Genomic DNA, 15,213 nt, shown 5'->3' on the forward strand with positions numbered 1-15,213 from the left:
GTCTGTGTCTGTGTCTGTGTCTGTGTCTGTGTGTGTGTGTGTGTGTGTGTGTAGGGTTCTGGAAGGCGACGTGTCCTCCGACCTGCACAAGCCCGCTGTTGGTGTTTGTGAACAGTAAAAGTGGAGATAATCAGGGCGTGAAGTTTCTGCGGCGTTTCAAGCAGCTGTTGAATCCTGCACAAGTGTTCGATCTGATGAACGGAGGGCCACATCTGGGGTAAAACACCTGTTCACACAAATATGACCCTGGAGCACAAACCCAGTCATAAGGGTCTGTGTTTCTAAATTGAGATTTATAGATAATCTGAAAGCTGAATAAATAAGCTTTCCATCGATGTATGGTTTGTTAGGATAGGACAATATTTGGCTGAGATACAACTATTTGAAAATCTGGAATCTGAGGCAGCAAAAAAAATCTAAATATTGAGAAAATCATCTTTAAAGTTGTCCAAATGAAGTTCTTAGCAATGCATATTACTAATCAAAAATTAAGTTTTGATATATTTACAGTAGGACATTTACAAAATATCTTCATGGAACATGATCTTTACTTAATATCCTAATGATTTTTGGCATAATTTTTTTTTTATAATTTTGACCCATACAATGTATTGTTGGCTATTGCTACAAATATACCCCAGCGACTTAAGACTGCTTTTGTGCTGCAGGGTCACAAATCAAGATCATAAACATCCACTGAGATCTATCTGTGATTCATATTTGTTCAGTGACAGCTTTACGTGTGTGTGTGTGTGTGTGTGTGTGTGTGTGTGTGTGTCTGCCGCAGCTTGCGTCTGTTTCAGAAGTTCGACACGTTTCGTATTCTGGTGTGTGGAGGAGACGGCAGCGTTGGATGGGTTTTATCAGAGATAGACGCGCTGACTTTACACAAACAGGTACAATTCATTACAGAAACAGACAGATAATCAAACTGACCAACTACAAAAAATTTGTTTTTTCGTCATTACTTACCGTCACTGCAGCCTGTCAAAATAAAAGTTAGTTTTAATTTTAAGAAATTGTGGCGGAAATTTATCTTACTATTGTACTGAAGACTGTACTTCTCAAATATCAATAATACAATTATGAAAACTTTATTTTTAAGTAAGTATCACACCATTTAATTTTAATATGAAACTTCTATTGTGCAGCACCGTTTTACCAAAAAATAAAAGGAATTGTTAAATTATCATGTGATTAAATTTGAAAAGATTAATTAAATTAATGTTTTAAGCCTACTTTTGATTTCTACCATTTTTTACTAAATAAATTTTATTATTAACTAATAAATCCAGACAAATTAAAACAGACAAGACAGACTTTGGGGAAAAACATTCCATTGAGCTCTATTGTTGTAAAAATGTGAATAAATTATTACATTTGTATAAATTCAATCATTTTGATTGGTTAAAATTCAAATAAAAACCATTAAGCAGAATTCAAATAAAAAATAAATTTAAATGGCTAAATAATAATAATAATAGTACTTATTATTATTAATAATAATAAATTTTTTTTTTATAAAATTACAACAGAATTTTGAACTTAAAATGGAAAAATGGATTTTGGAAAAGAATAAAATGTATTTCATAGGGCCCCAAATATGGCATTAATGTATAGGACACAATAGACACTTTAGTTTCTTTGCTTATACTGCCTTCTGGTGGTGGATGTTTTGTGCATGGCTGAAGATCAGCTCTGTGTTTATGTATAGATATTTTTTACATGAACATTTAAGCATTTAGGAAAGAAATGCTTTTATCCGAAGCGACTTAAATTGCATTTAAGGTTTTAGGTTTTCTGTGTTCATGAATTCCCCGGGAATCAAACCCATCTTCATCCAAGCTCTACTGTTTGAGCTCCAGGTTTGTGTCAAGAAGAGTGCTGATGTGTGTTGTTTTGTGTCGGCTCTGCAGTGCCAGCTCGGCGTACTTCCTCTGGGAACAGGAAATGACCTGGCCAGAGTTTTGGGGTGGGGCTCGGCGTGTGACGATGACACACAGTTACCGCAGATCCTGGAGAAACTCGAGAGAGCCAGTACTAAGATGCTGGACAGGTCAGTGTGTGTTTGAAGTCGCTGTCACGGTCTGTTTCTCTCCTTCACAATCATTTACAGGGCTCTACGCTAACTTTTCTTTTTAGGAGCACTTGTGTTCCTAACTTAAAAAATTTAGGAGCACATTCAAAATTTTAGGAGCACCTTCTAATCAATAATCCAAAATTTTATCAAACATTTGCCTGCCCATTACGAGGTGATATTTGACTCCTTAAAGTGATTTACAGTGGAATTTTGTTTGTACCTTTGTAATGGCATTTTTCTAACTTTATTAAAAGTTTGTCATCTTTTGTCAAATTCGTAAAAAATGATATTTTAAGCTTTTTAAAAATGTTAATTAAAACGACAGAATAAGAACAAGTAGAATAAGAAACATAAGTTACCAATCAAATGAAATCAGTATTAACAAAATTAGTTTGTAGAGGTGGCACAGAAGAACACACAAGTGGCCTGGTGTACTTTCAGACATTTATTGAGGCTCAGAGGTAGCATGAGTGCAATTAAATCCATAAATTCATGATGAGATTAATGTCAAATTCGTAAAAAATGATATTTTAAGCTTTTTAAAAATGTTAATTAAAACGACAGAATAAGAACAAGTAGAATAAGAAACATAAGTTACCAATCAAATGAAATCAGTATTAACAAAATTAGTTTGTAGAGGTGGCACAGAAGAACACACAAGTGGCTTGGTGTACTTTCAGACATTTAATGAGGCTCAGAGTTAGCATGAGTGCAATTAAATCCATAAATTCATGATGAGATTAATGTTTTGAATATAGAAATATTAAATGATTTAAATAACTGAAAAGATACTTTAAAAATTAAACTAAAACTGCCAGCAGGTGGCGGCAAGTCACTGATTTTGATCACTGAATCATTCATTCAACTGATTAATTCGAACGGCTGATTCATTCAGGAATGAAGCAAGTGACAGTATTTATGAACGGGCAATCATGAATCACTGACTCACTAAATTTGTTTAAAAACGCAATTCATTCATAAACGAGACACCGCTGTGTTTGAATGGAGACGCGCAGCAGCTGAGCTGTGTCTTTGTTTTAAACTATTTTCGAGACGAAATAGAGCAAAATCAGATCAAATTCAGATGTTATAGGCAGACAATGCAAGTCACTTAATATTAAATTCTTGTTTATTGAACTGTTGTATTAAATCAGTATCACATTTACAAACTCCCTTTAAAATAATTAAAAGCTGTCACTCATCTTAGTTCATCTCGATCTCACGTTTATAATCAACGAAGCGCTCTACACTGCACAATGAATCTCTAATTTACACCGTCTACACTTTGCTTAAGAAAGGATTCATGAGATATGTCTGTGATGCATTACTCAACGCTGCAAAAACACGTAGAAAGCTTTGAAGCGCCCCTGAGCGATCACAATCACAAGTATGATGATGATCGGGTCAGTCGCGCTGGTGCTCCTAAAAGTTTTTTCATAGTCGCACGCAGTAGTTTTCAGTCGCAAATGCAACTGAAATGGTCGCACTGTAGAGCCCTGATTTAAGCACTTTTGTTTCTCTTAGATGGAGTATTATGGTATATGAGACCAAGTTACCACGGCAACACTCCAGCTCCACGGTAACAGAGGACTGTAGTGAGGACTCCGAGGTAACAGTGTTGATGATTAATGACCTTCATTTGGACATTTTCTTTATTACATATAATAGAAAAAGCTAATAAACATGTCAAAAGCACATTACGAAAATACTAAAATGAACATGTAAATATAACAATAAAAGCTAATTCAAAATATGAATAAATTCTAGACTGTTATATAAGTATATACTGTATACTTTAAAGTAGGGCTGCATGATTAATCAAAATAAAACAATTAATTTGTGCAGTTATCAAATCTCAAAGGCTGCAATTTAATTTAATGAATGTGTTTCAAAGTGAAGTGCAGCACTGTGATCTTTTACTAAATAAAAGCTTTATGGTTTGATGATTGAAAATCATGAAAAGTTAAGACAACCATAAATATTATTTTATAATTAAATATTTTAATTTCACAGTTGTACTTTAAAATAAATGTATTAATATATTAGTAGTAATTAGTAATAATAATTAAAATAAAAGTATATAAGACATATTGATATATAATCGCAATATTTTGGGGCAATTTGCTGCCCTACAAACAAGCACTGCAAATCTGGAGCTGTTTTATTTTATAACATTTTATTTATTTAGTATCACAGTTTATTTATAATTTCAAAATTAATAAAATAAAAAATAAAAAAATTCTTAATTTTTTTTGTTTTACATTGAAATATTACAATAGAAGTATGTTTTATTAAGTTATATATTTTATTTAGTTATAATAATCATCATCATAATAAAAATATTAATAATTATTGTTACAGCCGTGTTGATATGCAATCACAAAATTTGGGGCAAACTGCTGCCCTACAAACAAGCACAGCAAATCTGGAGATTTTCATAAACATTTTTTTTCTCAGTGTTACTGTTAGTCAAGGTTTCTTGCACGATACACAGTTGTAATTTAGTTTTTCATAACCTTTTTCCACCCTTTATTTATTAAATAATCAGTATGTCAGATAGTATATCAAAATCTTTTATTTTAAAATAACTGCTGCTGTTCTGTTTCCTCTGTTCTGATTGGCTCTCTCGTTTCAGGTGCAGCACATTCTGACCTATGAGGACTCAGTTGCTGCTCATCTCTCCAAAATCCTGACATCCGATCAGCATTCGGTGGTCATTTCATCTGCCAAGTATGTACTGGATATGTGAGCATTTCTCTATATGTGTATTCTTGCTGGTGGTTTATCTAAAAGAGTGTTTTTCAGAGTCCTGTGTGAGACGGTAAAAGACTTTGTTGCGAAAGTCGGACGTGCTTACGAGAAAAACACAGAAAACTCAGAAGAATCAGAGGCCATGGCTAAAAAGGTCAGCTGTGATTGGCTATCGGATGAGTCGCTGTTTTGTGATTGGCTGTTGGAAGGCCTGGAATGTTCTGTGATTGGCTGATGAATGACTCAGGATGTTTTGTGTGCAGTGTGGTGTGCTGAAAGAAAAGTTGGACTCGTTATTGAAAACGCTTAACGAGGAAGCCCAGGCTAGCAGTGTGATGTCTGCACCGCCGCCCACTATCGCTGAGGAGCAGGTGGATGGGGAGGGTGTGGTTCTGGCTCCGCCCACTGCCCCGCCCACAGTCACAGCCACTTGTTCGCCTCGACTGCCCGCCGCCATCTTCAAACCCCGAGAGCAGCTGATGCTTCGAGCCAACAGCCTGAAGAAAGCCATCAGACAAATCATAGAGCACACCGAGAAAGGTAGCGTATTTTTGCTGGTAATTACATAAAAAAAAATCTATGAATTTATAAACAATTAAAATATATATATGCATATGTATGTGTATATATATATATATATATATATATATATATATACAGTATATACGGCATCGGCTATCGGCCAAAATGATTCGAAAAATATTGGCATATCGGGTATCGGCAAAATCTAGTATCGTGCATCCCTATTTTATAATTTATAATTTCATTGATGCATATCAAGTATTTATTCTTAATCGTTAATTGAAAAACTTTGTTTGCCTTTGAAAAACTTAAAAAGCGTATTTAAAAAATGTTAAGTTGAAGTAGTAAAATTACTGAAACTGAAATAAAACTAAATTAAAGCTAAATAGAAATGTATTAAAATCAAAAACTAATATAACTTACAAAAGTGAATACCAATAATGCTAAATTACTGAAATTAAAATGAAACCTGAAAATATGACATTAAACGCCAAGTCATTAATAAATTAATAAATACTAATAGGAATATACTTTAAAGTAGGGCTGCATGATTAATCGCAATAAAACTGAAATATGTGACCCTGGAGCACAAAAGCAGTCTTAAGTCGCTGGGGTATATTTGTAGAAATAGGCAAAAATACATTGTATGGGTCAAAATGATTGATTTTTCTTTTATACCAAAAATCATTAGGATATTAAGTAAAGATCGTGTTCCATGAAGATATTTTTGTAAATTTCCGTAATATGCATTGCTAAGAACTTCATTTGGTCAACTTTAAAGGTGATTTTCTCAATATTGCACCCTACAAATAATATGTACTGTATGTGCATGTATTTATATATATTTTTGCAAATGAATAATATAATATGATAAACATTTTTACACAAATATATATGTATGTAAATAAGTCATTTTTCTAGCTAACTGACAAGTTTTTGGACATTGAATGTCTTTCCTGAGGTACATGTAATGATGTTGTATTGACAGCTTTCTGTGGTTGAAACAACTGATTGATTGATTGATTACATGAGGCATGAATAATTTCAGTAAGCTGTACGGTTTCTTTCAGCACCTTCTGATGTTCATTCATGTTTATTTCATGCTACAACTAGTAGTAAAGAGGAAGAGATGATCGGTTCACAGCTACAGCGATCCATCATGCCACATTAAAGAGCAGCAAACAAAAATTTTTGTCTCAATTCTGTGATAAAATTGACAGAACTTGAAAGCTTTGACTTTGTTTGATGTCAAATGTAACAAGCACAAAACTTATCGCAATTATTGCATGGAAAGTTTTGTTCCTGCATCACCAAAACAGCATAGACTAAAAGATCAATCTTGGGATTTAAGAATCGATATCAACAATATAAAGAGTGATTATTATTGTCAACCCGCCCTACTTCACATTATAATTCAAAACTAAAGATTCCACATGTTTATGATCTCGTCTTTCAGCGGTGGATGAACAGAACGCTCAGACGGAGGAGGGTTTGCCTTCACTACCGGCGGAGGAAGAAGAGGAGGACGATGGTTCAGAAACATTGTCTCTGCAGTCGTCATACAGCAGCCGAGTGCGAGCCAGCAGACGAGGTGAGACGACTCGTTACCAAGACTCGCTCCTGAAACACAGCGGCACTCGTTTACTCATTTTTTCTCTCTATCTCAGCATCTAAGTCTCCATGTGAGAAGCTCATCAGTAAAGGAATCCTGTCCATAGGCAGCTCTGCCTCACTTCCTGCTCAGACAGGAAGTAGAGAGAACATGCCCATGCTGAACACTAAGATCATCTACCCAAGTAAGAGCGGCAGTCTGTATAGAAGCGGCGGAGGTTTTACTGTCGTTCAGAAGCTGATGTTGTGTGTTTGTGCGTGCAGGTCTCAGAGCTGGTGTGTCGGGGTCTTTTAGCGGTTCGGTGATCACCAGGCTTCTGGTCAATGCTGATCCGTTCAGCTGTGATCCGGAGAACCTGTGAGGCGTCACTTCTTTCTGTCATTATGTCAACCGATCATTTAGGGCAAAGGCTGATGGGAAAGTGCTTCTCTGTGTGTTGCAGGGATCTGTTCACGGAGAAATGTGTGATGAATAATTATTTTGGAATCGGTCTGGATGCCAAAATCTCTCTGGACTTCAACAACAAACGTGACGAGCATCCAGAGAAATGCAGGTACATGAACACTTCAAACATATTGTCACAAACGTTTTTGAAAGAAGTCTCTTCTGCTCACCAAAGCTGCATTTATTTGATCAAAAATACAGTAAAAACTGGGAAATTATGAAATATTTGAACTATTTCGAATAGCTGTTTTCTCTGTGAATATCTGTAAAAATTTAGTTTATTTCTGTGATCAAAGCTGAATTTTCAGCATTATTACTTCAGTCTTCAGTGTCACATGATCCTTCAGAAATCATTCCAATATGCTGATTTGTTTTATAATTGAGATTTATACATCATCTATAGTAATAATATAATATAGTAATAATATAATAAATAAGCCAGGGTCACATTTGCTACCAAAAAAACACATTTATTTTCAATGTTGAAAAACATTTAATATTTTGTTGATATTTATTGTGTGTGTGTGTGTGTATATATATATATATATATATATAGATACATAGATACACACAAAGTATGCATGTATATATATGCATACAAAATGACTAAATAAACAACTGCTTGATGAACAAAGTTAGTATATGTACTATTAAGTTAGTATTTATACTAGTATTAGTATTATGGTGTATCCTTGTAATTCTTTTTTCTCTGTTTAGAAGTCGCACTAAAAACATGATGTGGTATGGAGTCCTGGGAACCAAAGAACTTCTGCACAGAACATACAAGAACCTGGAACGAACTAAAGAGGATGATGTACGTTTGTGCAACAACTTCCTTGTGTGTGTGTGTGTGTGTGTGTGTACATGTTAGAAGGTTAATCATACCTAACCTGTGTGTGTTTGTAGTGTGACGGGAGGCCGATCCCTCTTCCCAGTCTGCAGGGAATCGCTGTGTTGAATATTCCCAGTTACGCAGGAGGAACCAACTTCTGGGGCGGAACTAAAGAGGATGATGTACGTTTGTGCAACAACTTCCTGTGTGTTTGAGTGTGTGAAATATGGAAGTGTGTGTTTGTAAGGAAATGTGTGTTTGTTCGCAGACGTTCACGGCGCCGTCGTTTGACGATAAGATCCTGGAGGTGGTGGCTGTGTTCGGCAGCATGCAGATGGCTGTTTCTAGAGTTATTAATCTACAGCATCACCGTATCGCACAGGTGCACACACACACACACACACGTTTATCTATGATACCAGTAAAAAGTTTGGGATTATTAAAATCGATCTATTTGAAAGAAGTCTGTTTTGCTCACCAAGGCTGCATTTATTTGAACAAAAATAGAGTAAAAAAATAATGTAATATTATTACAATTTAAAACAACTGTTTTCTATGTGAATATCGGTTGAAATGTAATTTATTGAAATGTTCTGTGTTCGGCAGCATGCAGATGGCTGTTTCTAGAGTTATTAATCTACAGCATCACCGTATCGCACAGGTGCACACACACACACACACACGTTTATCTATGATACCAGTAAAAAGTTTGGGATTATTAAAATCGATCTATTTGAAAGAAGTCTGTTTTGCTCACCAAGGCTGCATTTATTTGAACAAAAATAGAGTAAAAAAAATAATGTAATATTATTACAATTTAAAACAACTGTTTTCTATGTGAATATCGGTTGAAATGTAATTTATTGAAATGTTATTTATCAAAGCTGTATTTTCAGCATCATTCCTCCAGTCTTCAGTGTCACATGATCTTCAGAAATCAGTATAATATGCTGATCTGCTGCTCAAGAAACATTTCTGATTATTATCAATGTTGAAAACAATAGTGCTGCCCAATATTTTTGTGACACATTTTATTTTTCAGGATTCTCTGATGAATAGAAAGTTAAAAAGAACAGCATTTATTGAAAATAAAAAAATTTCTTTACCATAACTGTTGATCAATTTAATGCGTCCTTGCTTATTGATATTTATTTCTCTCAAAAAACAGTGTACAGACCATAGAATTTTAATTATTAATGTGAATGTATATATAAAATGTATATTATTTTAAAAAATGACTGTTAGATAACAATGCTGCGTGAACTCAACCAATCAGCATGCTCAGCGCCCAAGTCCCGCCTCCAAAAGTTCCAGACCTTTGGAAAAGTACTACCTCATGAGCAGGGACTTTCTGAGGGGCAAATTTTTACCCGGAACTGTATTTAGATCCTGGTTCCTGCGGTGGAAACACACCAAGTACCGGCCCAAAGTCCCTAGTTCCTGGGGAAAGTTCCTGCGGTATTTAAACATCTGTGTGTGTGTGTGTGTGTGTGTGTCTCTTCATCAGTGTCGAACAGTGAAGATCACTATTCTGGGAGATGAAGGTGTACCTGTGCAGGTGGACGGGGAGGCCTGGATACAACCGCCCGGATACATCCGGATCCTCCACAAGAACCGCACACAAACCCTCACCAGAGACCGGGTCAGTGTCACACGCACGGCATTATGGGAACTCGAGAGGAGGCTCTCAGATAAGTGCAACGCAGCTCACGTACGGCTGTTTTGCAGGCGTTCGAGAACACTTTAAAGTCGTGGGAGGACAAACAGAGAGGCGAGATTCCACGGCTGGTTTCCCAGCATGCATCGCAGCCGGAGGTCGTTTCTGAAGAGGAAACTGCTCAGATCAGCCTGTTCGGACAGGCAGCCGGTGCACTTATACACAGGTACAGGGATGTTTTTTAAAGAAATTAGTACTTTTTTTCGTAAAGGATGCATTAAATTGGTGAAAAATGACAGTAAAGACATTTATAATGTGACAAAAGATTTCTATTTCAAATAAACGCTGTTCTTTTGAACTTTCTATTCATCAAAGTATCCTAAAAGATAAAATATATCACAGTTTCTACACAAATATTGGGCAGCACAACTGTTTTCAACATGGATAATAATCAGAAATGTTTCTTGAGCAGCAAATCAGAATATTAGAATGATTTCTGAAGATCATGTGACACTGAAGACTGGCGTAATGATGCTGAAAATACAGCTTTGATCACAGAAATACATTACAGTTTAACAGATATTACAATAGAAAACAGGTATTTGAAATTGCAATAATATTTAAAAATGTTACTGTTTTTACTGTATTTTTAATCAAATAAATGCAGCGTTCTACATTTATAGATTGAACGTGCATGTATGTGTGTTTAGTATCAGGGAAGTGGCACAGTCTCATCACACTATCGAGCAGGAATTGGCTCATGCGGTCAACGCCAGCTCTAAAGCCATGGATCTGGTGTACGCGAACTCCAAAAGCAGCGGGGTGAGTCGGCGTATGGATTATGACATAACTGCTGCTGAACCGCTCTGGTTTGGTTGCTCATGACTTGCTTGACATGCGTCGTGTGTGTGTGTATGTGTGTGTTTGTGTTTGTAGGGTTTGACCTGTAACGTGGTGATGGAGATGGTCAGTAACGTCAAAGCTCTGCACAGCGAGACTGAACTGCTGCTCGCGGGAAAGATGTGCCTGGTGAGTGAATCATACAGAGAAATGTGTGTGTTTACTGTATCAGAGTTAATATTAGGGAGAAAAATGAATGAGAAATCAATCAATCAATATGGCAGCCGATAGAAAGAAAGTCCCGCCTTTCAATTAAAACAGCAAATTGCTTTTTTGATAGATTAATTTACTGTAGATCTTACATGCGCACGACTAGGAGACAGCTAAAACACTGTTGTTATTTGAAATAAAACTGAAATAAAATAAAATATCAGTATTAGATTTTAAAGTATAAGATTAAAGCTTGCAGCGATGAAAGGGCCCTCGCACTCGGCTCACCGCCACCCGGTGGCTTTAGGAAAACAGCAAACAGTGGGCAATATGCATTTAAAGTGGTTAATATAGGAGGACTATGTCAAAGTCATTTATATGTGCCAAACTTCCTGCTGCCAGCTGGTGGCGCTATGATTATAACTGAATGTTGGCATGTAGATGTCTTCAGGCCAGGACTTTTATCAAACATGTGAAGTCTGGTGCAGAATATATAAAAAATAATTCAAAATATTAAAAAAATAAACTACATTAGTGTATCAATGATTTTAAAATAACACTGCACCTAACAGTATAGTGCTATACTTCTGTTTGTTTAGCGAGTGGTGTCATCTTCCTTCATGAAAATAAAAAGTGGCATAAGGAAATAAATTAATGATTTATATCTATGTGCTTCAGCAGCGACCTGGTTTGTAATGTTGGTGGTTGAGAGACATGAATAGGCGCTGAATTGATTGAGTTGAGTGATTTAGACACAGCTCTGTCTCTGTGTTTGTGTCCCTGCAGCAGCTGGATCCTCCTCAGAGAGATCAGCTGATCGGTGCGTTGAGTTCAGTCGCTCAGCAGTTACGCAGACTCACAGACATCAGCTGGCTCAGTCAGCTCATCGATCCGGCTGACGACGAGGTGCGTGACATCCAGATGTTTTTGGGATGTTTTGGTGTCTCTGCTCCAGTCTAATGTGTGTTTGTGTGCAGGGTCAGCTGTCTGATTTCTCCAAGCGCAGTCGTAGCGCTAAATTCCGCCTCGTGCCCAAATTCAAGAAAGACAAAAACAACAAAAACAAGGAGACGTGCGCCGCCCTTAACATGCCAGGTATGACCTCTGACCTCTGACCTTGTCCAGTGACCGTGCGTGCGTGTAACACGTGTGTGTTGTGTGAGCAGTGAATACGTGGGGTGTGGATGAAGTGGCCGTCTGGCTGGAGATGCTCTGTCTGTCCGAGTATAAGGAGATCTTCATCAGACATGATATCAGAGGACCAGAGCTGCTTCAGCTGGAGAGGAGAGACCTGAAGGTATTAGCGCTCCGATACGATGAAAGATGCACACATATAGATGCATTCCTTGTGTTCAGTGTAAAAACAATGTGTAAATAATAAAGATAAGAGTACACTTTTAAAATTTGATTCATAAAATTTGATATACATGACTAAAAAAATAAATTAGATTTATTATTTTAATCAATTAATTTTTAATGAAATAATGATATAATAAAAAATGATATAATGAAAATAAATTTAGTTTAAAATAACAAATAAATGAATTTTGTTTTAAATAGACAAGAATTACATTTGAATTAAAGAGTAGCAATTTGATTTAAATAACTACATTTATTAAATTCAAATAAATAAATAGTTTAATTTAAATAACTAATAAATAAACACATTTGAGTCAAATAAAAAAATAAGTAATTTATTAAAATAATAAATTGTTAAAAATAACATTTAAAAAATTAAATAAATAATAAATAAATTTGAGTTAAAATTAATATTAATTTCATTTAAATAAAGAAATTGATTCAAACAAATAAATAAATACAATTTGATTTAAATTAATAAATAAGAAAATCTAAACAGGGTTATTATAGTGAACTAAAACTGAACCCCAAAAATGTTTCTTACTCAAAACAAAAAAAAACAATTTTTATTTCAGCTAGTTGCCATTGTATTTTTGTTTGATTTAAATTGAAGTACTGAAAATTGAAAACTAAAACCTAAAACTTGAATTCCATAAACAAAAACTAAAATAAAATTTTAACTAGAATTAAAGTGAAAACAGAAAATATAAAATAAAATCTCATTTAAAATATGAACAAAAACTATAGTAGTATATGAATAACACTGCATTTAACAGAATAGTACTATAATGAGTAAAAAAATAATAATAACGATGAAACAATTTTTATAATGGACACTAAATATTTTTGTATTGTTATTGTACACATTTATAATAGTATTTTTTTTTACAGTATTAATGAGGTCTTTACACATGAAAAGATATAACTGCCTTTTAAATTTTAGTATGGGGTCCCTCGCATGAGGATGATCATATTTGGGGTCTGTGAAAATTCCTGTGATTATCAAATGCTATGTTGTGTACAGAGCAATATGTGTGCTATTCTAGCCAAGAACTACAGACTTCAAGCATCTCGTGTGTGTGTGTGTGTGTGTGTGTGTGTATCAGGATCTGGGAGTGACTAAAGTCGGCCACATGAAGCGGATCCTGCAGGGAATCAGGGATTTGAGTCGAAACAGCACAACCAGCGAAGCCTAGACGCTCCGCAGCCAATCAGATGCCTCGTTCGGACGTGACGAAGCTTCACTGGCCAATCAAACGCTCAGTCACGACTGTAAGCAGCCATACGCCGCCACTCGACTCGACCAATCACAGTGCCTTCTGTTCTCCTCCTCTGTGACATCTTCGCTTTGGGGGAAACTATTTGACGACCTAGAAGGGGGAGGTTTATCAAGAGCCATCAGAGGGTCGAACCAATGTCACAGACCCTGAAGAGCAAATGAGCATTCAGCCAAATTCACTGAAGACAACAGGAAATCCAACTCTTTTCTTTTAAATACTTTCACTTCGTTAAAGTAGCAAATGTTTGTCTTCTAAATCTGTCATCAAAACTGAATAACCTTTTTAATTTCCTGTGATGTCACCAAGGCCCAAATTTATACTATTAACCAATAATCCTAAACCCCATGTTTTACAATGATCCAATCAAATCCCGATGGATAATGGAGTCCCGCCCTCCATTATTTTCTGCTAAATATATTCAGTTTCATTCTAAAATGTCATTTTTCATAAGCTGAATGTGAGGGGAATGCAGTTTCATGTTGTCTTGAAGCTCTTTGGCTCTGTTCAAAACCTAGTGAGCTGCCTTGCTGCCTACTGCCTACATAGACAGCTGCCTTCTTAGCCACCAAATGATTTCCAGTCAGATAGATCCTCAGATGAGCATAAAATACAATGTAATATTGGGTCAAATACTTTCCCATTTTATATTTATGCATTTGGCTGATGCTTTTATCCAAAGTGACTTGCATTGCATTTAATATTAAATTACATTCAATTAAATTAAAGTAAAATAAAATCAAATACAATTTTATAATAAATTATTAAATTATAATAATATATATAAAATTGATTAAAAATGAGCAAAAAATTTTGTCTCCCAACCAAATATTTGCATTTATGCGTTTGGCAGACACTTATCCACTAACATTGCATTCAAGAAATAATATAAATATAAAATAAAGTTAAATGAAATAAAACATATATTTGATTGAAAACAATAAATTAATAAATACAACTATAAAATTGATTAAAGTCTCCCACCCAAATATTTACATTTATGCATTCAGCAGACACTTCTATACAAAGCAGTCTTTTTTAATTTCATTAATTCATTCCAGCACCGAGCGGCAACCTCCCGCTCTCTCTCGTGAAGCCAACACGGTAGTGACTTAAACTGTAATTCATCGACTGGCCGCTAGAGGCGGGCTGCAAAAGGGAGTCAATCCCATAGACTCCCCATGTTAAAATGCCCAACTTTACAGCAGAAAAAAACATGTTTACAGCCTGGTTCAAAAAGTGGTTTTGGTCTATATAGCTAATTTTGTCCTTCATGACAACTGTGAGGGGGGTGGATTTTTTTATAACTCATCCTTTTAAATTATATTAAGCCTTAAAGTTCTGCATAATTAAGGGCGTGGCCACTTGAGTGACAGGTGGATTGCCTCTGCTGTCACCACCGTCGAGCTAGGTGGGCGTGGCTTCAGCAGCCAGCTCCCGCCTCTTTGCCCATTTTCGATTATCCGGGAGTGATGCGCGGTGACGCGCTGCCAAGATGGCGACGGCTGGCTCCGCCTACTTTAGGCTTCAAAATGCTCGTCGGAAGTCTGCGGGTTACATCACGGACACTACGTCCATGTTTTTATACAGTCTATGTCCAGCACTGAACGAACAATAGTTGTACTTTCT

General features: G+C 35.7%; 1 protein-coding gene across 1 annotated transcript in view; it reads left to right on the forward strand.

Annotated features, from left to right (window-relative positions):
* LOC107600822 (diacylglycerol kinase delta) overlaps window positions 1-14,266 on the forward strand; it is a 35,527-nt gene extending 21,261 nt beyond the window's left edge. The window contains exons 9-30 of the mRNA XM_016292791.1: window positions 55-217; window positions 788-896; window positions 1,917-2,056; window positions 3,605-3,689; window positions 4,716-4,810; window positions 4,886-4,985; window positions 5,095-5,371; window positions 6,810-6,944; window positions 7,021-7,149; window positions 7,229-7,322; window positions 7,408-7,518; window positions 8,127-8,223; window positions 8,316-8,423; window positions 8,510-8,623; window positions 9,749-9,883; window positions 9,970-10,124; window positions 10,609-10,720; window positions 10,835-10,927; window positions 11,735-11,854; window positions 11,926-12,043; window positions 12,115-12,245; window positions 13,414-14,266. Coding sequence (XP_016148277.1) covers window positions 55-217; window positions 788-896; window positions 1,917-2,056; window positions 3,605-3,689; window positions 4,716-4,810; window positions 4,886-4,985; window positions 5,095-5,371; window positions 6,810-6,944; window positions 7,021-7,149; window positions 7,229-7,322; window positions 7,408-7,518; window positions 8,127-8,223; window positions 8,316-8,423; window positions 8,510-8,623; window positions 9,749-9,883; window positions 9,970-10,124; window positions 10,609-10,720; window positions 10,835-10,927; window positions 11,735-11,854; window positions 11,926-12,043; window positions 12,115-12,245; window positions 13,414-13,503 — 2,711 coding nt within the window. The 3' untranslated portion in view covers window positions 13,504-14,266. The remainder of the gene's footprint in view (window positions 1-54; window positions 218-787; window positions 897-1,916; window positions 2,057-3,604; window positions 3,690-4,715; window positions 4,811-4,885; window positions 4,986-5,094; window positions 5,372-6,809; window positions 6,945-7,020; window positions 7,150-7,228; window positions 7,323-7,407; window positions 7,519-8,126; window positions 8,224-8,315; window positions 8,424-8,509; window positions 8,624-9,748; window positions 9,884-9,969; window positions 10,125-10,608; window positions 10,721-10,834; window positions 10,928-11,734; window positions 11,855-11,925; window positions 12,044-12,114; window positions 12,246-13,413) is intronic.
* Window positions 14,267-15,213: the final 947 nt, after the last annotated feature.

The sequence above is a fragment of the Sinocyclocheilus grahami genome, unplaced genomic scaffold (assembly GCF_001515645.1).
Source record: "Sinocyclocheilus grahami isolate Dianchi unplaced genomic scaffold, SAMN03320097.WGS_v1.1 scaffold292.1, whole genome shotgun sequence".
NCBI classification, from domain to species: domain Eukaryota; kingdom Metazoa; phylum Chordata; class Actinopteri; order Cypriniformes; family Cyprinidae; genus Sinocyclocheilus; species Sinocyclocheilus grahami.